The sequence below is a fragment of the Labeo rohita genome, chromosome 16 (assembly GCF_022985175.1).
Source record: "Labeo rohita strain BAU-BD-2019 chromosome 16, IGBB_LRoh.1.0, whole genome shotgun sequence".
Taxonomy (NCBI): domain Eukaryota; kingdom Metazoa; phylum Chordata; class Actinopteri; order Cypriniformes; family Cyprinidae; genus Labeo; species Labeo rohita.
In genome coordinates this window covers 6,046,622-6,073,701 of record NC_066884.1, presented here as the reverse complement: position 1 = coordinate 6,073,701, position 27,080 = coordinate 6,046,622, and the positions used below count along the sequence as shown (strand labels likewise).

At 28.1% G+C, this 27,080-nt stretch overlaps 1 protein-coding gene across 1 annotated transcript in view; it reads left to right on the top strand.

Moving 5' to 3' along the window:
* syngap1b (synaptic Ras GTPase activating protein 1b) overlaps window positions 1–27,080 on the top strand; it is a 155,267-nt gene that overhangs the window by 19,818 nt on the left and 108,369 nt on the right. Inside the window, exon 2 of the mRNA XM_051131245.1 lies at window positions 12,484–12,620. Coding sequence (XP_050987202.1) covers window positions 12,484–12,620 — 137 coding nt within the window. The remainder of the gene's footprint in view (window positions 1–12,483; window positions 12,621–27,080) is intronic.

The following is a 27,080-nucleotide window of genomic DNA, read 5'->3' as shown; positions in this document are numbered from 1 at the left end:
ATAGAAAACAATTATTTTAAATTGTAATATTTCAAAATATTACTGTTTTTTTTTTTTATCTATTACTGTTTGAAATATGACCGTTAGATACAGCCTTAATGAGTGAACATTTAAAAAATGTACAGACCTCACATTTTTGAACAGCACCATATAAAAATTTGCACACTGTGTGCAGACTACATACTATACTGCAGAAATAGTAAGAGTACTATGGCTATTCTGTAATTAAGAAAAATGATTTAGTTTTTCCTTCAGACATGAGCACCATCATCAATTTTCTTTTAAGTGTTTTGTAGTATCTAGTATTATTTGTCTCACTGTTTGTGAATGCTGTCTCACTTTAATTTTTTATGAGCTTCCAAAAGAGAGAGGGAGAGAGAGAGAGGGAGAGAGACAGACAGATGGTTTAAAGGTGGAGGGGGGCTGTGAGAGGAAGACACATGAAAGGAGGCTGCCAGTGAGTTTGTTAGAAAGTTGGATCTATTTTTTAGCTTATCCTTTTTTGTCTGATAAAGGGCTGCATGATTATGACAATACTCATAATTGCTGATTTACTTACTCAAATCGCAATTAATAAATTGATATAATATATAATAAATGTTGATTCAGTGATGCTTTCATTCATTGCATTGGTTGATGTGGCTATTTTGGGCTCATATTGACACTTAGCAATATGAATTTACCATCATACATAAGCAAAAGTTGCAAGTTACCAATAGCACTGTAGAAATTGTGATTATGATTATGAATAAGACTGCTATATATGACAAAATATGGCCAAATTCAGAGTTTAAGATGCGGCTTACCACACTATTTGCATGTGAATATGAATTTAATTGGCCACATGCAACAGAATGTTGAATCAGAATTTAAATCGGAATGATATAAGAGATTGTACTGAATTGCAATTCAGAAATTCATCAAAAATTCAACCCAGTCACAAATCAGGTCAATTTTATTAGTCACATTTTGCATAATTACATCATTAATTTTGAGTAATGTGCAATTATGCCTGTTTATTCCCTCATTTGTGGAATACATTTCTTATTCAAGAGACATAATTCTCAACAATATTATTATTATTATTATAGATTATTATTACAATATTAAGATTTTATTATTTTTTTATATATTTTAATTAATAAAAAATTAATAAATATTCAGTCCCACTTTATATTAGGTGGCCTTAGGGACAGGTTTGGTGGTGTGGGTAGGTTTAAGGGTGGGTTAACTGTGTAACTATAAATGTAATTACAAAAATTAATTACAAATGTAATTACATGCAGGTATTTTACAATGTACAATGTAAAAACATGTACATACACAATAAGTGCATTATATCAAATTATTATTTTAAATGTAAGTACATAGTAGTTAAGGCCACCTAATATAAAGTGGGACCAAATATACTATATGATATATGTATAATATAGTAATTATTAAAAAAAAATTTTTTTGAAAGGTTATTTTTTTAATATACCATTTGAAAAACAGTATATAACAATAACAATGCTATATATGTATTATATACATTATTTATATACATTATTTAGTATATATACATTATTTTTTATTTGAATTCAAATTAAAAATATAAAATTATATAAAAAAATGTCAATTGAAAACTTATTTACTAATATACCCTTCAAAAATAATAATGATAATAATATATATTATTTTTGAACGATATATTAGTAAATATGTTTTTCAAAGTAGAAGTGACATGTTGCTAAAACACTTCACCAGGTTTTTTTTTTTTTGTTTTTTTGTTTTTTGTTCTAAGTCTGCTTATATTAAATTTCGGTTTACTTCACTTCAGTGCCACTTCAGTTAAATTCTTAATAGCTCTGATTTACGAGTAACTTTACTTGCTTGTCATTATTAATAAATATTATATATAATGTATGTATAATATAGTAATTATTTAAAAAATAATGTTCTAAATATAATTTTTGAATTCAAATTAAAAAATATAAAATTAAAATTATATATAAAAAAAGTAAAAAAAAAGAAAACTTATTTACTAATACACCATTCAATAAAATAACTATATATATATATATATATATATATATATATATATATATATATATATATATATATATATATATATATATATATATATATATATATATATATATATATATATTTTTTTTTTTTTTTTTTTAATAATATATTAGTAAATACATTTTCAATATTTATGTAGCAAATATAGTATCGTAAATAGAATATGTGTAGTATATTATCTGTATTATATATTATATTTATTATTTATTAATTAAATGTGTATTATTTTTTTAAATAAAATAGTAAAAACTCCAATATGTTGTGCGCCAAAGTAGAAGTGACATTTTGCTGAAAACTACACCAATTTTTATTAGTATTTTTATTTTCAGTCTGCTTCCTTATATTAAATATCAGGTTACTTCACTTCAGTGCCACTTCAGTTTAATTCTCAATAGCTCTAAATTAGTAACTTTACTTGCTTGTTTTCATCAAAACTGAGCTCATAAAACCATCATTGCCACTAATTCATCCTCTGATTTCCACATCGTCTCATTCACTTATCAGATCCCTGCTGTCATATACATACTATGAGCTATACATAGCGGACGGAGAGAGAGAAAGAGAGAAGCGAGAGCGAAAGAGAAATAGAGTATTTCATGGATGGCTAGGTTGCTATGGGAACAAGAAATGGTCTCTCTTTTCCCAAAAAAGTGTCCTCGTTCCCTCCGTTTCTCTCGAAACCCCTCGTTTTTTCTCTCTCTTTCTCTTTTCGCTCTCTTTCCCATCTCTGTTTTTTCTCCCTCCTCTCCGTCTCTCGCTTGTTTCTCTCTCTCCCACACATTTTAGCACTCTTTCTCTCTGCCTCCCTCTCTCTTTTTCGTCCAGTTCTATCCTCGTCTTCCATACCTCTCTCGTTCCCCCTCTCTCTCTGATCATCTGTCTCTTTAACACTCACTTATATTCTATTCTTTTCCCGGTTGTCATGGCAATAAGCTGGGGGTGTGTGGGTGAGAACGAGCGAGGGAACGAGAGAGAGAGAGAGAGAGAGTGGGTGTTTCGGAAGTGACATCTCTTGGGCAGTAACCTTGTTTCCTGTATGTAGATTTGGGGGGCGGGAGCTGTAAAGTGCAGCTACAGTGACGCCGTGTGGAGGATGCGGCGAGGAGACGAGCAGGTAGATGCGAACGCTGCTTCAGGAGCTTCCAGATATCGATCAGGACAGCATGAGTACGGCCTTGCTTTTCATAACTCCGGTGTGCGGTGGGAATTAGCAATGGAGGACCACGCTTGAATCTCTTTTAATATCTCAGTTGTTTCTCCTAGAGTGCAATGAGATTAGAAAACTGAAAAAGCAATGTATTTGGAAATCAAAATGGGTTTTGTGGCTTTTAGTCCATGTCTCTATGCAAGTGTAATCCCAAAAGTTAACTGAATTAAAGGAGAACGATGTCTGTTCCTTTCCATCCCAATAGAGGTTTGCTTGATTGGCACAGGACACCTCAAATGACATGAGATCTGCCATCTTTGCTAAAGGCAACTATTGCAGTTTTTGAGCCAGTCATCTCAACTGTGACGTCAAAAGCAGTAGGAAAAAATGTTGGTCTGGCTTTAACTGAAATAGAGCCGATATCACAGTATGGCTTATTGCACCATGCGCCAACCATCTTTCCAAACTTGTAATGAGAAGCGTTTATGAACAGCTGTGTTCTCCCTACGGTTTTCCACCAAAATAAAAGCTTGATTGTTTAGTGCTTAAAAATTAAGACATTAAGTCAGCCATGAATATCAGTATTGTAATTTTACATTTATGTAAAAAATAAATAAATAAATATAATAACGTTTTCCTTTTTTACAAGCTATATTTTTTTATTTAATATTTTTTATTTAATAATAACATTATTATTATTATTATTATTATTATTATTATTATTATTCATAATACGTACTAATTAGTTATTACTAATTATTTTATATTGACATTGAAATTACAAATTTTACAATTTATATTTATTTTTTTAATATTTTATTTAATATTAATAACAACAACAACATTATAATTCTAACTAATTAATTAATTATTATTACTATTATTATTTTATACTGACATTATAAAATCACACATTTTACAGTATTTATTTCTTTTGTTTAACATTTTTATTTAATAATAACAACAACAAAAAAACATTTATTATTATTATTATTATTATTATTATTATTCATAATACCTACTAATTACTTATTATGACTAATGTTATTTTACATTGGCATTGATATAAAATCACAACTTTTATTAATAACAAGAGCAAACATTATTATTATTAATGTATTCATGCTAATTAATTATTATTACTAATATTGTTTTATATTTACATTGTTATAAAATCACAACATTTTTGGTAGTCTTTTTCAGCCATACAAACCTTTATTATTATTATTTATTATTATTAACAAAAATATAATAATAATAATAATAATAATAATAATAATAATAATATTACAACATATTAGAAAAATCAAAATTACACTTTTATTAATAAATTATGAAATATTTGTGAAATATATTAGCAAAATATTTAATTCACTAGAATACAAGCTACTTTTAAATTTCCCTCCATGCAGAGAAATGTTTTCTGCCTTCAGGATGGTGTAGTTATGACATCTAGCAGAAAGGGCTAACTGACCCTTGGTAACTAGCTAAACCTTGACCTCTCAGTGAAAACCTTGGACTCTTTAAACCACAGAAGATGTGTTTTATCCATTGTAAAGGCTAGCCAAGCAGAAACATTCTCAACCTGTCAATCATTTTGCATGTTCGTGTTTGCTGGATTTTGATTGGCTGAGATTTTTGATTGGCATGTTTGCTGGCTTTTTGTTTGCTCAGATTTTCTGTCAGCAATCTTAATGTGAACCGTATGTCAAATATTGCCTATTCGTATCCATTTTCATTTCGCCAAATGGGTTTTAGGAAAAACATAGCTGATAAGTAAATCTCCAAAGCTATATAAGTGCATCCTCTGAGAAATAACATTTGGTTCCTGCTACTGCTGGATGACACATTCCTGCCTTTTAAGGTCCATTATGTTGTAAGGTCACATGTCCATCACGGTGCATGAACGCAGAAATGCTTTTGTTCATGCATCAAAGCACGGCCTTTCATCCTACTCTATAACAGCCTATTGACATCTGCTAATGCAACACAGATATGATTGTGAAACTTGCATCTACTCTCTTTTCTATGCACTACTAGCCTGGAGCATCGGGAGATACCGTGCAATTTATTTTTAGCACTGTTTGGAGCGCAGCGATGTGAATAATCAGTGCTTCTCCTGTTGGACTGCATAATGACAATGTGAGACTGACCCATCCGTGGCCTGATCCTCATGTGCGCGGCACACATCAGCACCCGCAGCCCGCGAATGAATAGTAACACCCTCTCAGAAGTGTGCTAGCCAATGACACCCAGCGTTTGTGATGGAGAACATGAAGAGGCGCCTGCAGCGTTTGTGTCTGAGATGTCAGAGGCCGCTTAGGATGATAACTGGTGCATGTGTTGAAACAGATGCATTTGAAGAACAGCTTTTACAACCCAAAGCCTCCTTCCTTGTTCATTCAGAAATGGGTTGTTCAGAAATCATTAACCAGGAATAGTTCACCCAAAAATCTAAATTAGCTGAATGTTTACTCACCCTCAGGCCAACGAAGATGTAGATGAGCTTGTTTGTTCATCAGAACACATTTGAACAGAAATTTAGCATTGCATCAGTCGCTTACCAATGGATTGTGAATGGGTGCCGTTAGAATGAGAGTCCAAACAGCTGATAAAAGCATTACAATAATCCACAAGTAATCTACACCACTCCAATCCATCAGTTAACATCTTTTGAAGTGAAAAGCTGCGTGTTTGTAAGAAACAAATGTATCATTAAGAGGTTTTAACTTCAAACCATCGCTTCTGGTCTGTATTCCATAATACCGCTTCCTCCAGTGAAAATGCCCATGTCCTGTTGTCCTCTCACATCAAAATCCACTGGTTTAGAACTATTTTGGACTGTTTTTGCTTCTTAACAGTGCTTGATCTGTACATATTTCTGTCCTGATTCAGACAAAATGACATTTTCACTAGAGAAAGCATGGCTATGAATGGAGGACTGGAACTGAAAGCAAAGGTTTGAAGTTAAAAATGTCGTAATGAAGGATTTGTTTCTTGAAAAAACATGCCATTTTTTGCTTTACAAGATGTTAACTGATGGAATAGAATTGTGATGTGTTTATCATTGTGACGGCACCCATTCACTGTAGAGGATCCATTGGTGAGCAAGTGACTGAAAAATAACTTGATTCATATATTTTATTTTCGTGTCACTCCTAGTCCTCTATATTCAGTACATATTTAGTGTCTTAGCCTGTCCTGACAGACATACAGTTCAAAGTCAAAGTTTTCATACACCTTGCTGAATCTGCAAAATGTTAATTATTTTACCAAAAAAAGAGGGTTCATACAAAATACATGTTATTTTTTAGTTAGTACTGACCTGAATAAGATATTTCACATAAAATGTTTACATATAGTCCACAAGAAAAAATAATAGTTGAATTTATAAAAATAACCCTGTTCAAAAGTTTACATACACTTAATTCTTAGTACTCTGTTGTTACCTGAATGATCCACAGCTGTGTTTTTGTTTTTTGTTTGTTTGTTTGTTTGTTTGTTTGTTTAGTGATAGTTGTAACAGTTAAACTGCCCGCTGTTCTTCAAAAAAATCTTTCAGGTCCCACAAGTTCTTTGGTTTTTCAGCATTTTTGTGTATTTGAACCCTTTCCAACAATGACTGTATGATTTTGAGATCCATCTTTTCACAATGAGGAAAACTGAGCGACTCATATGCACCTATTACAGAAGGTTCAAACACTCACTGATGCTCCAGAAGGAAATACAATGCATTAAGAGCTGGGGTGAAAACTTTTGGAATTTGAAGATCGAGGTAAATTGAACTTATTTTGTCTTTTGGGTAACATGTAAGTATCTTCTGTAGTTTCTGTAGGGCAGTACTAAATGAAACAAAAATATGATATTTACACAAAATAAGAAAAATACACATCTTCATTAGGTTAAAAAGTTTTCACCTCCGGCTCTTAATGCATCGTTTTGCCCTGTGGAGCATCAGTGAGCATTTGAACCTTCTGTAATAGTTGCATATGAGTCCCTCAGTTGTCTCTCAGTTGTTTCTCTTGTGGACTATATGTAAACATATTTCCTGTGAAATATATTACTCAGGTCAGAACTAAATAATCAATAACTTGCATTTCGTATGGTAAAATAGTTAACCTTTTTGCAGATTCTGCAAGGCGTATGTAAACTTTTGACTTTAACTGTATGTAAATGCTACAGTGGTAAATAAACAATAATATGTGATAGTATGTAAGTACAGTATGTTCTCTTTAGCTTTATCCACCTTATTTTTCCCTTAAGAGCAGGTATAAGAGCTTTGTAAATTTGATGGGTCTGAGCTTGTTTTGCTGCTTGATATTACAAATTGGTGTGTCTTACCATATTTTTTTATCTATTATCTTAATTATGAACACATTGGTTTGTAGTGCAAACAGTTTTATCGTTTACTGCACGTTGTAATTCTTCTCATGATTTCTCTGTAGCGGCTAATGAACTGGAAGTCTCGCTCATAGGCTTACTTCCACGTTGAAGAATAAGGTGGATTGCTTTGGATAAACACTAACATATCGTACCTTGTGTTAAATTGGCATAAAGTCACTTCACGTATTCCCTGCAACTAAATCATTTCATATTCTATCTCTGTGAAGTGTTTAGTTGTTATTTTTTATGTGGCGGAGAGTGCTGCTGAACAGGGCAGCGCTGGGCAGCTCTTCCAGCTCTCCAGGACTTCTTGTCAGGACAGAGCTGGATGTGACAAGCTATTTCCATGGCAGAAAAGATTTCAGCTGGCTTACTGTCAAGCGGGGAGCCCAGCGCGCTGTAGTGAGCGTGTTGCATGGCCCAGCGGTGGGGATACGGCTCAGAGCAGCGGCGCAGTACTGTGTTTGCAGTGTTTGTTTGAGTCACTTTGTGGCCTGCTGTCATGTTGAAGAAACAGTTCATCTTAAAATGGAAATTCTGTCATTACTTAGTCTCATATGTTGAAACAAACAGACTTCTTTTGTGGGGGTAGGGTTATAATGTGCTTTTTGGATCAGATTTTATTTAAGGGTTAATTGTTTTTCTTCTGCGCAGCAAGGCTGTATTTATTTGATCAAAATTACAGTAAAAACGGTATTATTGCAAAATATTATAAAAATTTAAAATTACTGTTTTCTGTCTTAAAATTTTAAAACGTAATTTAGTTCTGGTTGCAAAGCTGAATTTTCAGTGTTCAGTCTCACATGATCATTCAGAAATCATTCCAATATGCTAATACACAGAAATAAAAACAAGTGAATAAGTAAATAAATAAATGTTATTGTAAATATAATGTAATTTCAGCTAGCTGCCACTGTACCATTTTTTTAAATTTTTAAATTAACTTTAACTTGTACTGAAATAACTAACACTTGAAATGAAAATAATAATTAAAAAAAAACTGTAAATAAATAAATAATGTACATGTATTTGTAAATATTATGGAATTTTATCAAGTTGCCACTGTACAATTTAATTTACATTAAGTTGTACTGAAATAACTAACACTGAAATTTGCATTAACTTGTACTGAAATAACTAACACTGAAAAAAAAACGGAAAGTAAATAAATAAATGTAAATGTATTTGTAAATGTAATGCAATTTCATCTAGTTGCCACTGTACAATTTTTATTTTTTTTTAATTTACTTTAACTTGTAATGAAATAAAAAACACTGAAATAAAAGTAATAAAATAACGGAAAGTAAATAAATAAATAAATATAAATTTATTTGTAAATGTAATACAATTTCGTATAGTTGTTGTTGTACAATTAATTGTTTTTTAAATTTACATTAAATTACTGAAATAACTAACACTGAAATAAATAAATACATAAATAAATGTTATTGTAATTGTAAATGTAATGTTATTTCAGTTAGTTGACACTGTACTATTTTTGTTTATTTTTTTTAAATTTACTTTAACTTGTACTGAAATAACTAACACTGAAATAAAAAATAAATACATAAATACATAAAAATGTAATGTAATTTTTACTGAAATAACTAACACTGAAATAAAAAACACTGAAATAAATAAATAAATAAATGTTATTGTAATTGTAAATGTAATGTTATTTCAATTAGTTGCCACTGTACAATTTTTATTTTTTTAAATTTACTTTAACTTGTACTGAAATAACTAACACTGGAAAAAAACAAACAAACAAACAAACTAACTAACAAACAATAATAAATAAATGTTATTGTAATTGTAAATGTAGTGTTATTTCAATTAGTTGCCACTGTACTATTTTTAATTTTTTAAATTTACTTTAACTTGTACTGAAATAACTAACACTAAAAAAAAAAAAAAAAAATGCATAAATACATAAATGTCATTGTAATTGTAAATGTAAGTACAGTTGCCACTGTACTATTATAATTTACTAAAATAATTTACTAAACTAACACTGAAATAATAATAGTGTGTGAGAGTAAATGCTTCAAAGTAAAAGTCATCTTTTGAAGGATTTCACTGGTGCACAAGTTTATTTGACAGCAACTGGACTCCATTTGCTGAGTACATTTTCCTGCAAATGGAAAGCAGACAAAAGAAAAGTCCACTTGTCTGCGCATAAATTCTAGCAAACATACGGCTGCTTAAGTCCAGTGATCTGTTTTGTAAGAGCCTTTCCCTGTTGTTCTCGAGTGCTTGGAGGAAATCTGACAAATGTGTGTGTGAGTCTGGACAGAAGCGTCCTGTGCCGGTCCAGCATCCCTCTGATGCCGCCACCATCTGTCAAGGCTGTTTCTGATTGGCTGGAGGTTCAGAGGGTAGGAGCTCATGGAACGAGAGGACACCGGGGCAGAATATGGACTCTGAGCTGTAGTTTTTGGAGCGCAAGAGTAGGAGGCTCGTCCAGTCGTGATTTTTATAGAAGAACAGGGATGAAGTAAAAAAAAGTCAAAGGCCACAGTAATCGCTTTATTGCTCTCGCCTTGGCTGACAGGGCCAGAGCCCAACGTGTGACAGCTTTACAGCTCGATTTAAAACCTGATGAAAGCACAGTGCCATCAATATCAAAGTCTGCACGTGAGTTATGCGTTTACAGTCTGAGGAGAAAGACTGTTTAAGACTGTCTGGAAGCTGCAATGTTGGGTAGAAATGTAGAACAATAGCTTGAATGTATTGTTTATGTCTGGAAAAGGCTGTGTTTGCTGTGTTTATTTGAGGCCATGCACCAAAGGTTCTTAGGTACATATTGTGTCTGTTGGGTTTTTGTGACTGTTTTTGGCTGGGAGTCTATGACAGCTCATAGAACCATATGGCAAAAAGTTGCAAAATCTGGCACGCTGACTGGGGAGAGGGTGAATTTCAATTTGACCATCTGATTTGACCCTGATGTTAATTTTGGCACACTTACAGCCCTTTTTACTGACTGATATATGAGTCATGTTTTTTGCTTTCTTTTTTTAAAGAAATGAATGTCTATTCAGTAAGGACACATTTGATTCTGAAAATTTGACACATTTGATTCTGTTTTGAAAAATATATTCTAAAAATATATTAAAATAGAAAACATTTATTTGATATATTAACACACTCACTACATTATGAAAATTGGTCAAACTTTATCAAGCTTCTCTCAAATGTGAAAACAGACATTTGTGCATAGTGCATTTGTGAAAAGGTTGCCAGGTTAAGAAAATGAAGTAAAACACTGGGCATGAAAATATATTTTAAGAGAAGTTTATGAGAAAATGTCTGATTGGAGTGTTTAGACATCGGTCAACCCAAAGCACAAAAGCTTGAATAATAAAATAATAATAATAAAAATAAAATAAAATAAAATCTGACAACCCAAAGCCTGAAAGACTGACAAATAAAATAAAGTAAAATACAATAATAAATTTAAAATTAAATAAAGTCTGACAACCCAAAGCATGAAAAATTGGCAAATAAAATAAGATAAGATAAGATAAGATAAGATAAGATAAAATTAAATAATTTAATTAAATATACTCTGACAACCCAAAGCATAAAAGCTTGACAAATAAAATAAAATAACAAAATAAAAAAATCTGACACCCCAAAGCATGAAAGTTTGAAAAATAAAATAAAATAAAATAAAATAATAAAATAAAATGTGACAACCCAAGCATAAAAGCTTGACAAATGAAATAAAATAAAATAAAATAAAATAAAATAAAATAAAATTACATTTTATTTAATTAAAAAAATAATAATAAAATAAAATCTGACAACACAAAGCATGAAAGCTTGACAAATAAAATAAAATAAAATAAAATAAAATAAAATAAAATAAAATAAAATAAAATAAAATCTGATAACCCAAAGCTTGAAAGCTTGACAAATACAAAATAAAATAAAATAAAATAATAAAATAAAAACTGACAACCCAAAGCATAAAAGCTTGACAAATAAAATAATAAAATAAAATTATTCAATATTAAATTTAAAATTAAATAAAATCTGATAAAATCTGATAACCTAAAGCATGAAAATTTTCAAAAAATAAAATAAAATAAAATAATAAAATAAAATCTGACAGCCCAAAGTAAAATTACATTTAATTTAACAAACATTTAAAATAAAATCTGATAACTTAAAGCGTGAAAATTTTCAAAAAATAAAATAAAACAAAATAAAATAAAAAATAACATAAAATAAAATAACATAAGCATGAAAGTTTGATAAATAAAATAAAATATCAGAATATATCAGAACATATCAGAAATCGTCATCCTAATTAAAATGCAATTTAAAATATTTTTGAAACTTCAACCCATTTTCCTGTTGTCATCTGATGACCCAAAGCATGAAAGCTTGACAAATAAACTAAATAAAAAATATAATAAAATTATAAAAAAATCCAAAACAAAGTAACTTAACTAACTAGTTAACCAACCAGCAGGCCAATATCAGAAGTCGTGATCACGATTAAAGTGCAATTTAAAATATTAGAAAATACAAACCATTTTCCGGTAGTGCATCAATGAATTTCACTTTATGCCAGACTAGAATTTTTGTAATCATAATGTGGCAAAGCTTTTGCGTAATCAAATTAAACTTCCATTTATCCATTATGGAAGACACTTTTATTCAAAGCGAATTAGGAGGTACAGGTTCTTGAAACATTGTGGATGAATGTTTGGTAACAGCGCCACATACTGGTCAAATGTTGTAAGTCCGGCTTAAATCTGCTTACGGACTTTGAACTACAGTAGTTGGGATAACAGCATAGTTCTGTCTTGCATTTTGTTCCTGACATGCAGTCCCTTACCCTTTCCTCTCCTCTTCTCCTCCTCCTCCTGTCCCAGATGCGAGGTATGCTGTCCCCCCCTCCTACCGACAACAGCCCTCCTTCGCTGCTGCTCCCTCCTACGAGCAACCCGACTGGAATCCTCGTCTGTGTGTGATCAGTGGAAATCAGCTCTACATGTTGGACCAGGAGGAGGTACTGGCAGCCCAATCACACATAATCATGCACTTCCTTCCTTTCCAACATGTTCCTTTCTACCGTTTGTGTGCTGGGCGCTCATTGTACCGTTGGTTTATACAAGGACTTTCCACAGCTCAAACCACATATTTTATGTCTCTGTAATCTTTAGTTGATTTGCATGTACAGTCTGGGAGTGATATAAGTGTTGTAACTTGTGAGTATTAATTATGTTGGTGTGCATGAGTCTTGGGCGTTATTAGCAGTTTGTTAATTATTTGTTATCTGATTAGAATGATAAATAATATCAGGTTTTACTTTTTCCATTTCAGACTGTCACAAAAGTAGGGAATGGTTTTTTATCTTATTATTGTACATTATGTACATATGTTTTGATGTCTGATTTCACCCAAAGCCTGTAAAACTGTAGATATATATATATTTTTTAATGCCGCATAACATTACTGATTTATTATATTTATATTACTGAGTATTATATAAAATTAGTTATTATATACAGAATATACAATATACAGAACAATGGTAACAATACAGCTGATTAATTTAATTAGCAATATATTGTTGTTAGAAATAAGTGAATAAATAAATATCTTTCTATAAAAATAAATAATGATAATTAAATAATACATTTAATATTATAATAAAGTGAATAAAATTGACGTTTTATATTTTCAGTTTTCATTTTAATTTTATGAAATATTTTATTACATTTTATTACATATTCAATTTTATTAAATATTTTCATATTTTTGATATGTGCTTTTGTCATTTTTATTACTTTTTTTTAAGTGTTTCACCTAATATTTATATTTTATTTCTACTATATTTCAGCTAACAAATTATTTTTAATTGTTTTAATTAAAGTTAAAAACTGTTAGAAAATTTGTTTGCTATATAATATGGATAGGACTTTTTTTTTTATAAAAATAAATAATTCATAATAATTAAATAATAAATAATACATTTAATACGACAATAAAATAAATTAAATGATGTAGTTTTATATTTTCAGTTTTCATTGTAATTTTATTTTATTTTGAGTTTTTATATTTTTTATGTGTTTTTTCATTTTATTAGTTTTTTTAGCATTTTGCCGAATATATTTGATTTACGATTTATTTTAATTAACACAAATTATTTTTAATAGTTTTAGCTTTTGTTAGTTAAGTCATTCATTTAAATTGCTGTATAAAATATAAATTATTAGTAATAATAGTACATAGTGAATTTAATTATTTTTTGTAATAATAATAATTAAAATATTATTATTGTATAAATCATTGCATGATTATTTAAAATGTATATTCAATGAGTTTAAGTTTAACTGCATCAATTTTGTGAACATAATTTTTATATAAAATAAAAACTGATCATTTTAAATATATTTTTAAAGTGTTTCACCTAATATTTACATTTTATTTAATTAATACTATTTCAGCTAAAATACAGCATTTAATTTGCTGTATAAAATATAAATTATTAGTAATAATAGTACATAGACTTTAAAATGAATTATTTTTTGTGTGAAATACCTGATAAATAGTATATTATAATTAATAATAATAATAATAATAATAATAATAATAATAATTACCAGTGCATGATTATTTAAAAATGTATATTTATTGATTTTGAGTAATTACTGTTTAACTGCATCAATTTTGTATACGTATAATTTTTTATATAAAATAAAAAAGGTAATTTTTAATAAATGACATTTTTAAATGTATTAACAAATTATTAATTATTCAGTTATGAAATTTCTTGCATTTTTCAAATAACTTTTTATATATTTGGTGTGAGTGTGTGTGTTTCAAAATGTATATAGAAACTGAGATGATTACTGGCATAGAAGTTCAGATGCAATTTTCTTGTTTTTAGGTTGGTCAGTGAACATGAATTACTTTAAAACTTTATCTCCACAGAAACACATCTTAGAGAAGTTATTAAAATTATTTCCTCCTTATCTTACCAAGGGCACAAAGTGAGCCAGGACTGGTGCTTCCTCAAACAACAGGTGCAGTGACAACCCTGATCATATCCTGCTGCCCATATTCGTCCAAAATAATTTCACATTCTTTAAGTTCAGTCTGACCGTACCTAGAGGAAGTCAGAAGCCTGTGCAGTGCTGACCCACTGACTGACCTGTAAAGCAGGTAGTGATGTGGATCAGCTCTCTGGTGCTGCAGAGCACTGAGAGGCTCATTAATCAGACGCACCGTCCCGTCTAATTGCTCGCGTTTTGTTGCATGTTCCGATAAGGCCACACTTTGAATAGATGTGAATCAGTGGTGACGGGCTAATGGCTGTCACCTCTGTGAAGATGAGCACCATGAAATATTCATGCTTGTCACTCATCTGCTGCAGGGGACAGTCGCAGACCTGTTTGTGTGTGTGAGGGTCTTCATTCAGGTCCTGTAGTGAATGACAAGCGTCTCCTCCGTGCAGACATTTGCACTCTGTGAGTCCGCAGGAGGAAATGCTTTTCTCTGATTGCTTTCAGGAGGTGCTGATGACTGAGGCCACGAAATCCATTTCCAGTCAGTTTATGCTGACCTCACTTTAAAGTATGTTATATACACATTGGTTGTGTATTTTACATAGTGTCATTTTTTTTGTATTATTTTCATATTATTATAAAATGTAATAATATTTTGAATGAGTTTTTTTGTTTTAATTATTTCTTATTTAATAATTAATAATAATTAAATAACAAGTAATACATTTAATATTATAATAAAATAAAATCATGCATTTTTATATTTTTATTTTAATTTTCATATTTTTGATGTGTGGTTTTGCGATTTTCATTTTTTTTTTTTTTTTTTTTTTTTTTTTTTTAAACCTAATATATACATTTTATTTATTTTCTACTATATTTCAGTCAGCAATTTTTTTTAAGGTTTTATCATTTAAATTTTAGTTAAAACAGTTATACATTTTGTTTGCTATATAAAAAGTACAGGACTTTCTATTAAAACTAAATTGCTAATAATTAAATAATAAATAATACATTTAATATTATAATAAAATAAATAAAATTACGTATTTTTTTTATATTTTTAGTTTTTGTTTTAATTTTATTTTTTCATATTTTATTTTATTTTTGAACTATATAAAAATGATAATAAATATACTTTTAAATATTTAAGTATAAATTTTAGTTAAAAATAAAATTTTGTTTGCTATATAAAATGTATAGGACTTTGTATAAAAATAAACAATTAATAAAAATTAAAAAATAAATTGTATATTATAATAAAATAAATACAATTATGTATTTTTATATTTAAGTTTTCATATTTTTGATGTGCTTTTTTATTATTTTTTAAGTGTTTCACCTCACCTAATATTTACATTTTATTTCATTTATACTGTATTTCGGTTAATAAAAATTATTTTTAATAGTTTTACTTTTAAGTAAAAAGAGGTTATCTATTTTGTTTGCTTTATTAAATATATTAATATAAATAATTAATAATAATTAAGTAATAAATAGCACATTTATTATTGTAATTAAATAAATAAAATTGTGTATTTCAGTTTTCATTTTCATTTTATTTTGTTTTTATATATTTTATATGTACTTTTATCATTTTTATTAGTTTTTTTTAAGCAGTTCTCCTAATATTTACATTTTATTTAATTTCTACAATATTGTAGTTGACAAAAATTGTTTTTAATAGTTTTAATTTTAGTTAAAAACATTTATACATTTTGTTTGCTATATAAAATGTACAGAACTTTCTATAAAAAAAAATAATTAAGTAATACATAATACATTTAATACTATAATAAAATTAATAAAATTATGTATTTTGTATTTTTAGTTTTCTTTTTAATTTTATTTTAACTTTTCATAATTTTGATATGTGCTTTTGTCATTTTTATTATTTTTTAAGTGTTTCACCTAATATTAAAATTTTATTTAATTTCTACTATTTTTCAGTAAGCAAAATTGATTTTTAATAGTTTTAATTTTAGTTAAAATAGTTATGCATTTTGTTTGATATATAAAATGTACAGGACTTTGTATAAAAAAATAAATAATACATTTAATGTTTTAATGTTTACAATTCTGTGTTTTTATATTTTCAGTATTGATTTTAATTTTACTTTAAGTTTTCATATTTTTGATATGTGCTTTTGCCATTTTTAAAATTATTTTTTAAGCGTTTCACTGTTTTTATTAACATTTTATTTAATGTATACTATATTTCAGTTAACAAAAATATTAATATGAATATTTTAATACATTTTTAAGATTTTAACAGGTATGCATTCTGTATGCTATATAAAATGCTATATATACTTTCTATAAAAATGAATAATTAATAATAATTAAATAATAAATAATACATTTAATATTATAATAAAATAAATGAAATTATGCATTTTTGCATTTTACTTTTAATTTTATTAAATTTCATTTCATTTAAGCATTTCACCTAATATTTAAATTTTATTTTATTTAATTATCCGAATTAACTAATATGATTTTTAATAGTTTTAGTTTTAATTTTAGTTAACAGTCATTCATTTAATTTGCTGTATGAAATATAAATTGTAAGTAATAATGTATGTATATATTAATGTATAATAATTTAATATTATACAAATACACACACACTCATATTTGTTATCTAATATAATATTTAACACCCCATTAATGTGCTGCTTTTTTAAAGAAATGCATAGAATATTTTGCTATTTGCAAAGAAAATCGTGAAATATTTTTGGTCGTCATTTAAAACCACAACCATTAACTGTATTAAAAACATTTTAAATACTTATTTTATATATTTAATTGTCTAATTTACAGTTAATTTGAATCATCACAGCAAATCGTATACGACAAGAATAAAACTCAGGGTAGATTACAGTAACATGGATGATTAATAAATGCAGTGACTTGTTGCTGTGTTCAGAAACAGCCTTTAGAGGGAGTGAGAGAGTCAGGAGTGATTTTCTGACATGTGGTCGGATGTTAATTGATGTGGGGTGACAGTGGCCCACGTCCGACTTCACACGCGCTCTGTGCACCAGCGCTCAGATGAATGGTCCGCGTGTGGATCCGTGCCACCGTGACACGGCGTTACGCAAGTAGGCCCAGAGCAAGGTTTCTCTGGCTGTGAGTGGGCGGCAGCCATTCTTGTACGTAGCTGCCCCAGGAATCGGGCTATGGAATCATGCGCTAACCACAGCCCTCTGTGCGGCCGCTCGCGTCTCCGTATTCAAAGATGTCACGCTAAATAAATTAATTAGTATGGACACAGTCAACAGAGAGGCTTCGCTGGCAGCTGACGCTGTGACAGAACATGACAAGTCTTCAGAAAGAGATGTTAGCATTGTGGGAGTCTGTTTGAAAAGATTATGTAATGGATTCATGGGATGTGTCACATGAAAATATGAAAGAGCTCATGAAATTGCTTGTTTTTCTGTAGAGCGCAACAGTGGCTCTCCACTTTCTTTTAGTTGCACTGGTTCCAGATGTATTTTTCCCATTCATTTTACATATGGAGGTCTTGGTTAAAGAGTTATAAGCAATGAACCATTGAGGAGAATCACAATATTACACATTTGTGCCAAAAAGAAACAACATATTTATGTTCATTGCATAGTAGTTCCAATTCTATGATGAAAAAAAAACAATTTTTTTATTAGGGTATAAATATTAGTTAACATCTATTTAATTTGGTATATAAAATATAATTAAATATAATTAAAATAAAATATTCTACAAAATAATATAATATAATATAATATAAAATAATATTGTTATAAAAAGAATAAGATATATTTAAACTTTTATATTATCAGTTTTCATTTTCATTTTAGTTTAAGCTTTCTTAACATTTTTTAAGGGGTTCACTTAATATTTATATTCACTTTATTTCTGTTAACAAAAATAACTTTTAATAGTTTTAATTTTAGTTAAAACCACCTTTTTTCCAAGTAAAATAATAAAATAAATACTTTATATAATTAACTAATAAATAATAAGCAATATTGAAATAAAATAAAAAAATTATAAAAGCTTTTATATTTTCATTTTGGGTTAATTTTCATATTTTTATATGATTTTGTCATTATTAGTTTTTCATTTTATTTACAAAAGTAATTTTTAATAGTTTTATTTTTAATTAACAACCTCTGTTTCATTTGCTATATAAAATAATATAATTAAAATAAAATATTAAAATTAATAATGTACCTAATAAATAATAAACATAATATTGTAATAAAAGAAAAAAATAAAATTATATAAACTTTTATATTTTCAGTTTTCATTTTAATTTTAGTTTTATTTTTCATATTTTTATGTGCTTTTGTCATTTTTGGTTGAAGTGTTTCACCTAATATTTGTTTTGTTTTATTTTCACTATTTCAAATAAAAAAAAAATTAACTTTTTTTTAATAGTTTTAGTTTCAATTTTAGTTAACAACATCTATTTTAAGTAAAATAATAAAATAAATAATATAATTAACTAATAAATAATAAGCAATATTGAAATAAAAGAGCTACAATTATATAAGCTTTTATATTTTCAGTTTTCATTTTTAGTTTTCATTTTAGTTAACAACACCTATTTCATTTGCTATATAAAATAATTAAAATAAATAATTAATAAAGTTATAAAGTAATTAATATAGTTATATAGTTAAGTAATATAAATAATAAACATAATATTGTAAAAAATTAATAAAATTATGCAGACTTTTATATTTCTATATTTATGCATTTCACCTAATATTTATATTTTATTTTATTTTTGACTATTTCAATTAACAAAAAAAAAAAAAAAAAAAAAAACATTGAATAGTTTGTTTTAATTTTAGCTAACAGCGGTCATCTATTTCACTATTTTATATAAAGTATATAGGACTTTCTTTAAAAAAAAATAATTAATAATAATTATTTTGATAGTTTTAATTTCAGTTAACAACAGTTATCTGTTTTGTTTTCTATATAAAATAAAATAATTAAAATAAAATATAAAAACAAAGAATTAATAATAATTAACCAATGAATAATAAATGTGATATTTTTATGTTTTCATTTTAATTTTAGTTTGTTTTTTTTTTATATACAGTTTTGTCATTTTTATTCATTTTTTTTTAAAGTGTTTCACCTAATATTTCTATTTTATTTGCACTTTATTTCAACTAACAAAAGTTATTCTAAATAGTTTTAGATTAAATTTTAGATAACAACATCCATTTAATTTAATATATAAATCATATATAGGAATTTCTTTTAAAAATTATTAATTAATAATAATTAAATAATAAATGGAAACAATAAAAACTACTGATGTTGACTAAAGATGTTTTTTGTGTGTTTTATATAATGTTTATTACACACATATTTTTGTAGTTTAAATTCTCTGATTGAATTATGGAGAATGTGGTTTCTATTTCTAGTTATTCTGCTAAACACATAAAAAAAAAATGGCGAAATAATTGTGAACTAATAGCTGCAATAGAATCATATACCAAATACAGCACATTTTTAATATTTTAAAAGTTTATTATTTTGACTTTGAAGTGAACACAAATTTTAGCCTCTTCTAAACTGCTGGAAACAAGTCACTAACATGCACCAACAAAGGTCTAAAAATATCTATTTTGTTATCGATCACTATTCAGAAAAATCACATAGTTTGGATTTTTGGACACTTTTATGTCTCAAAAAGTAAACTAGATCTGCAACAGGACAGGATTTGTTAGCAGATCGGACAGTTTTCGTTGGCATTTTGTTGTAGGTGGAGAATTAATTTCCATATATTTGTGGTGAGAAAGCCGCACATCCATCTAGCCGTATCTCTCGACTGCCATAATTGACTGTATTTTCTATCCATAATTCAGTGATTGCACAGTAAAAACGTAACGGGAGATAATATATCTCAGGTACGGCATTCTCAGGATCAGGATGTAACCCGTAGCTGGTGTCTTCGGTGAAAATCATCCCGTGTCATTTATTACCAGAGCAGCTGGAAGCTGACAGCGATGTGATGTTGATAGAAGCAGACAGATCTCATCCTTCTTCTCTTTAGCTTCGCCGTTCTGTTGCGCTGGCGTGACGTTCGCGGGGCGGATCCGGGATGGAGCGGGATGCCAGCGGAGTCAGTTGAGGTTCGGGGTCGGTCGGGCCGCCGGCGGGGTGCTGTCAGGTCGGGCTGTGATCTATTAGTGCACCATTAGGACAGAACGGACCGCACACCTGCTGCTCTCCTCCCCGTTTCCTCCCTCACCTGCCCCATCACACAGCTGGCCGGTTTCGGCTGCGCTGACATATGGCGAACCCCCCTACAGCGCAGCATGGGTGCGTTTGCCAAGCCTGAGCCCTGCCCAGAATTACAGGGGTTGCACACAGAAAATATTCTTGGGATCAAAACCGCTAGACGCTAGACACTAAATGCAGAAGTCCTGAGACATGTCCTAGAGTTGAACTTTTTTTAAAGTGAAGTTAGTGTCATCCATCACTGTAGGTCGCCCCTGTTACAGGGGGCTAGACAAAGAGATAGTCCCGCCCCAAATGCTTCCTGATTCTGTGTGTTTTTTTATAGAATTCAACAGTCAGCTTTGGGATTAAAAAAAAAAAAAAAATCTATGGATGTCCATTTTTGCAATGGAAATAAAACCTGTTTGTCTTTTAAATCTGACACTTTTTCTGAGAATTGCAAAATATAAACTTTTTTGTTTTTTATTCTGTGGCTGAAAAAAAAAAAAAAAGAATTGAGAGACACAAACTAAAAAAAGTCAGAATTGTGAGATTAAAAAGGAACAATTACAAACAAACAAACGAATGAATAAATAAATAAACTGAGAGATATTAACTCAGAAAAAAAGTCAGAATTGTGAGATAAAAAGGCAGAATTACAAATAAATTAAATAAAATTAAATAGAATTGATACAAAAATTAAATAAATCAGAATTGTGAGATAAAAAAGGAACAATTACAAATAAATAAATAAATAAAAATAAAATAAAATAAAATAAATAGAATTGAGAGACATAAACGTAAGAAAGTCAGAATTGTGAGATGAAAAATGCACAATTACATATAAATAAAATAAAATTAAACAAATAGAATTGAGACCAAAATTAAATAAATCTGAATTGTGAGATAAAAAAGGAACAATTACAAATAAATAAATAAAAATAAAATAAAATAAAATAAATAGAATTGAGAGACATAAACGTAAGAAAGTCAGAATTGTGAGATGAAAAATGCACAATTACATATAAATAAAATAAAATTAAACAAATAGAATTGAGAGACATAAACTCAGAAAAAAAAGTCAGAATTGTGAGATAAAAATGCACAATTACATATAAATAAAATAAAAATAGAATTGAGAGACATTTTAGAAAGAAGTCAAAATTGTAAGATGAAAGGGCACAACTATAAATAAATAAATAAACAAATAATATAAAATAGAATTGAGAGACAAACTCAGAAAAAAGTCAGAACTGTGAGAGAAAAAGGCACAATTACAAACAAATAAATTAATGAAATAGATGAATAGAACTGAGAGATAAATTCAGACAAAAATGTCAGACTTGTATGATGAAAATGGCACATTTAAGTGAATAAATAAATAAAAAATAAAATAAAATTAAATAAAATAAAATTAAATTGAGAGACATAAACTCAGAAAAAAGTCAGAATTTTGAGGAAAAAAAGGCACAATTACAAATAAGTAAATAAATAAATTAAAAAATAAAAAATTAAGAGACATAAACTCAGAAAAAAGGTGAGATATAAATGCACAATTACATATAAATAAAATAAAAAATAGAATTGAGAGACAATTTAGAAAAAAGCCAGAATTGTAAGATGAAAAGGCACAACTACGAATAAATAAATAAACAAATAAATAAATATTAGAAAATAGAATTGAGAGACACAAACTCAGAAAAAAGTCAGAATTGTGAGATAAAAAAAGGAACAATTACAAATAAATAAATAAATAAATTAAATAGATTAATAGAATTGAGAGACATAAACTCAGACAAAAATGTCAGACTTGTACGATACAAAAGGCGCATTTAATTAAATAAAAAAAAAATAGTTAAATTAAATTGAGAGACATAAACTCAGAAAAAGCCAGAATTGTGAGATAAAAAGGCATAATAAAATAAAATAAAATAAATAAATATAATTAAGAGACTTATCTCAGAGAAAAAGACAGAATTGTGAGATAAAAAGGCGCAATTACAAATTAATAAATAAATGAATAAAAATAGAGTTGAGCAACATAAACACAATTACAAATAAAACATAAATAAAAAATAAGTAAATTATTATAAATAAGTAAATAAAAATAAAATAATTAAGAGATGTAATTTTTCTAAAATTCTTTAGAAAAAAAAATCTCACATTGTATCTCGCGATTCTCTTTTTTTCTCAGATCTGTGAATAAAGTAATTATATTAAACTCTAAAATATAAGCTGTGAAAAAAGGCTTTAATTTAAAGCAAAATGCAAAGCAAAATAAATAAGAATATTACTTTACAAAAACCATTATTGTACCATTTCATTTTCAAATACTTTTTTGCTTCAAATCATTGTTTGTCATGTAATTCAACTTGTAGCTGGTTGTTTTACTATTTCACCAAGACATTTTTAGTATCAATATGGTAAAAACAGGACATACTAAGGCCTCTGAAAAAGTGGGGGGACACTTTTGCGCTCTATATCTAGTGACAGCTTGTCTCTTGGGCAAAAAAGCCTGAGGCTTCTCTCTGAGAAGCTGATTGTCGACCCGTAGCGGGTCCATTTCTACCTGGTCTCTGACTCTCTGTGTTTTGTTCAGTTACTATACTGTGATGTGTGCCAGATAACATTGAACCAGGTAATTGCTGTCCAGCCAACACAGTCGCCCAGCTGAAGTCATTTCACAGACAGCCACTCACCTGTGTCCCACAGTTCCTGATGCCTACTGTAGATGTGGGTCTAATGGGTTCGGTTTCATGGCGTTAGCATGATGGTGACAGGCCACATTCTCAGGCTTCTTTGATATGTCCAAGAGTATATTAAACAATTTCCAATGAGCAGATGTGCCCTTATATGCAGTGGCAGTGAATTATGAGTCAGAGGAAAGCTAAATCACAAATAAGATATTCGTAATATCCTACACAGCACAGCATTTAAAGAGAACTAACAGAGACTTTTGCATGAAGCTGAATGTAAATTTCTGAGCCAGTAGCAGTATGAAAACAGACAAAATATGTGTGTGTGTGTGTGTGGTCACACTTTATTTTAAAGTCCAGTTCTCGCTGTTAACAAACCATTAACTATGGCTTTTGCCTCAATAAACTCCTAATTTGCTGCTTATTAATAGTTAGTAAGGTAGTTGTTAAGTTCAGGTATTGGGTAGGATTAGAGATATAGAATATGGTCATGCAGAATATGTGCTTTGTAAGTACTAAAAAACAGCCAATATGCAATAGGCATGTTAATAAGTAACTGATAGTTAATAGTGAGAATTGTTCCCTATACTAAAGTATTGCCATACATGTCAGTTTATTTATTTTAATTTCATTAAATTTAATTGCAAAAGCCTAATGTAATTTTAAATTTTATTTTTATTTATTTAAAAAATATTTTATTAAAAAAATATATTTCTCATACTGTAATTTTTTTTTCCACCAGGCATAATGCAAATTAAAGGATATAAAAACAAATAAAAAAGTATGAATGTAGGCTATACTGTACATTAGGCTGTACCTATAGTTTAAATGTTTTTTATTTTATTTTAATTTTAATTTAATAATTGTTTGTAAAAGTCACATCCCACAACATATAATGCATAAGATATTTTTAATTATTATTGTTTTTTTCATACATATTTCCAACAATATTTTACAAAACATTTTACGAATTATTTGAAAAATACAAAAAATAAGGATAAAACGATAAATATATAAATAAATATACAAAATTGCTAAAAAAAGTAAAAATAATAATAATAATAATAATAATAATAATAAAATATTAAAGATTTAAAATATAAATACATTATGCAAAAAAAAAGTTCATTGTCCTACAGTTAATATACTCATAAAAATTGTACTTGTTTTATATGTCAGTTTATTTATTTGTTTAATCACATAAAAAAGCCAAATGTAATCTTTAATTTTATTTATTTAATTTTTTTTATTTATAAAAAAATGTATTTAATTAAAAAAAATACATTTTACATCCTGTCAAATGTTCTCCTCCATTTCCAACAATATTTTACAAAACATTTCACGAATTATTTGAAAAATACAAAAAATTAAGGGCAATAAGACAAATATATACATAAATATATAACATAGCTAAAAAATAATAAAATATGTAAAAAATATAAAAATATTAAAGATTTAAAATATAAATGTTACATTACAAAGCAAAAATAAAAAAAAAATGTTTGAAAGCAACAGAGCAGTTTAGTGTCTTACAGTTACTATACTCATAAAATTTTAATTGTGTTATATGTAGTATTTTAATTTGCTAATTTAAATGGCCGATAACAAATATTTTATACAAATTTGCATTCCCTTTAATGATGTGTATACTTTGGCTGCTTTAATCCTCTTCTCTATATTTTATACCTCTTTGTAAAGTTGTAGAAATGCAACAGTGTGTTTTGCAATGTAATGTATTTTGCTCTGTTCTTCATTATACCTCTAAAGAAGTTTAACAAAATATCCAACCCCAAAATTATGAAAAAAAAAAAAAAAAAAAAAAAAAAAAATCCATTATCTAAACAATGATACCTGCATTTGTTTTGTTCTCGTCTGCAATTTTAGGAGAAATGTCTTAGACAAAGTGCATACATTAAAGTGACACTTAATTTGTGTTAAACATGCTTCCTCTTGTAGATATGGTGGCATTTGTCTTCAGCAGACAAATACTCCGATATTACTGTAGGCCTAATCATGTACATTTAGTCAAAGCTAGTCTTAAAACAACTGCTATGCAAACCATCACATTTTTATCCTTAAAATACATCTGCGCTGCTCGCAGAGTAGATAATTGTTCACATAAAAGGGCATAAACAGCGATCTTGCATGCTTTCTAGTAAGTCATGAAGGATTCATTGGATGTCATGCATTTTTTATGCGCTGATCCTTTCTGTAATTGCATTGCAGCTTGCTGTAGATCTATTTTAAAGACATTGAAAGATAATATTTAGCCTGCTTGGCTCTAACAGAAAGACATCTATCATTTTTAAAACCATAAAGACAAAGTGCACCAATGCATCTTCAAGCAGAGCGCACAATATTGTCTCAGCTGTGTGAATCAAATGTCACATTCTTATAAATCTGCATTCTTCTCTGAGTCTAAAAAGCTGAGCAGTGCATAAAAACGAAGAGTGTGTAAAACAAAATTGAAAAAATAAATAAAATAAAATAAAATAAAATAAAATAATTTTATTTTATTTTTATAATTAAGAGACAAACTCAGAAATCAAGTCAGAATTGTAAGATAAAAAAGGCACAACTACAAATAAATAAATAAATAAACAGAAGAGACAAACTCATAAAAAGTCAGAATTATGAGATAAAACAATCACAATTACAAATAAATAAATAAAATAAAAAAGAATTAAGAGTCAAACTCAGAAAAAAAACTCTGAATTGTGAGATAAAAAGGCACAATTACAAATAAAATAAATAAATAAATAAATAAACAGAATTGACAAACTCAGAAAAAGTCAGAATTGTGAGATAAAGGCACAATTATATTAAAATATCAAATATTATGAGATAAAAAAGGTACAATTACAAATAAATAAAACAAAACAAAACAAAAATAAATAAACAGAATTGAAAGACAAACTCATAAAAAGTCAGAACTGTGAGATAAAGGCAGAATTAAAAATAAAATAAAATAAGAGAAAATAAAATTTAATTATTCAGGTAAATTAAAAATAGAACAGAGACAAACTCAGAAAAAGTCTGAATTGTACGTAAAAAAAAAAGGCACAACTGCAAATAAATAAATAAAATTGAGAGACTAACTCAGAAAAAAAGTGAGAATTTTAAGATAAGCAGACACAATTACAGTTACACATAAAATCATAAAAAAAGAATTGAGAGACGAACTCAGAAAAAAGTCGGAATTGTGAGGGGAAAAAAAGGCACAATTACAGATAAATAAATAAATAAATAAATAGAATTGAGAGACAAACTCAGAAAAAAAGTCAGAATTGTGAGATAAAGGCACAATTACATAAATAAAAATAGAATTGAGAGACAAACTCAGAAAAAAGTCAGTATTATGAGATAAAGGCACAATTACATAAATGAAATAATAAAATAAAATAAAATTACAAATAGAACTGAGAGACAAACTCAAAATCAGAATTGTGAGATAAAAAGGCACAATTACAAACAAATAAATAAAATAGAATTGAGAGACAAACTCAGAAAAAAAATCTGAATTTTGAGATAAAAAGG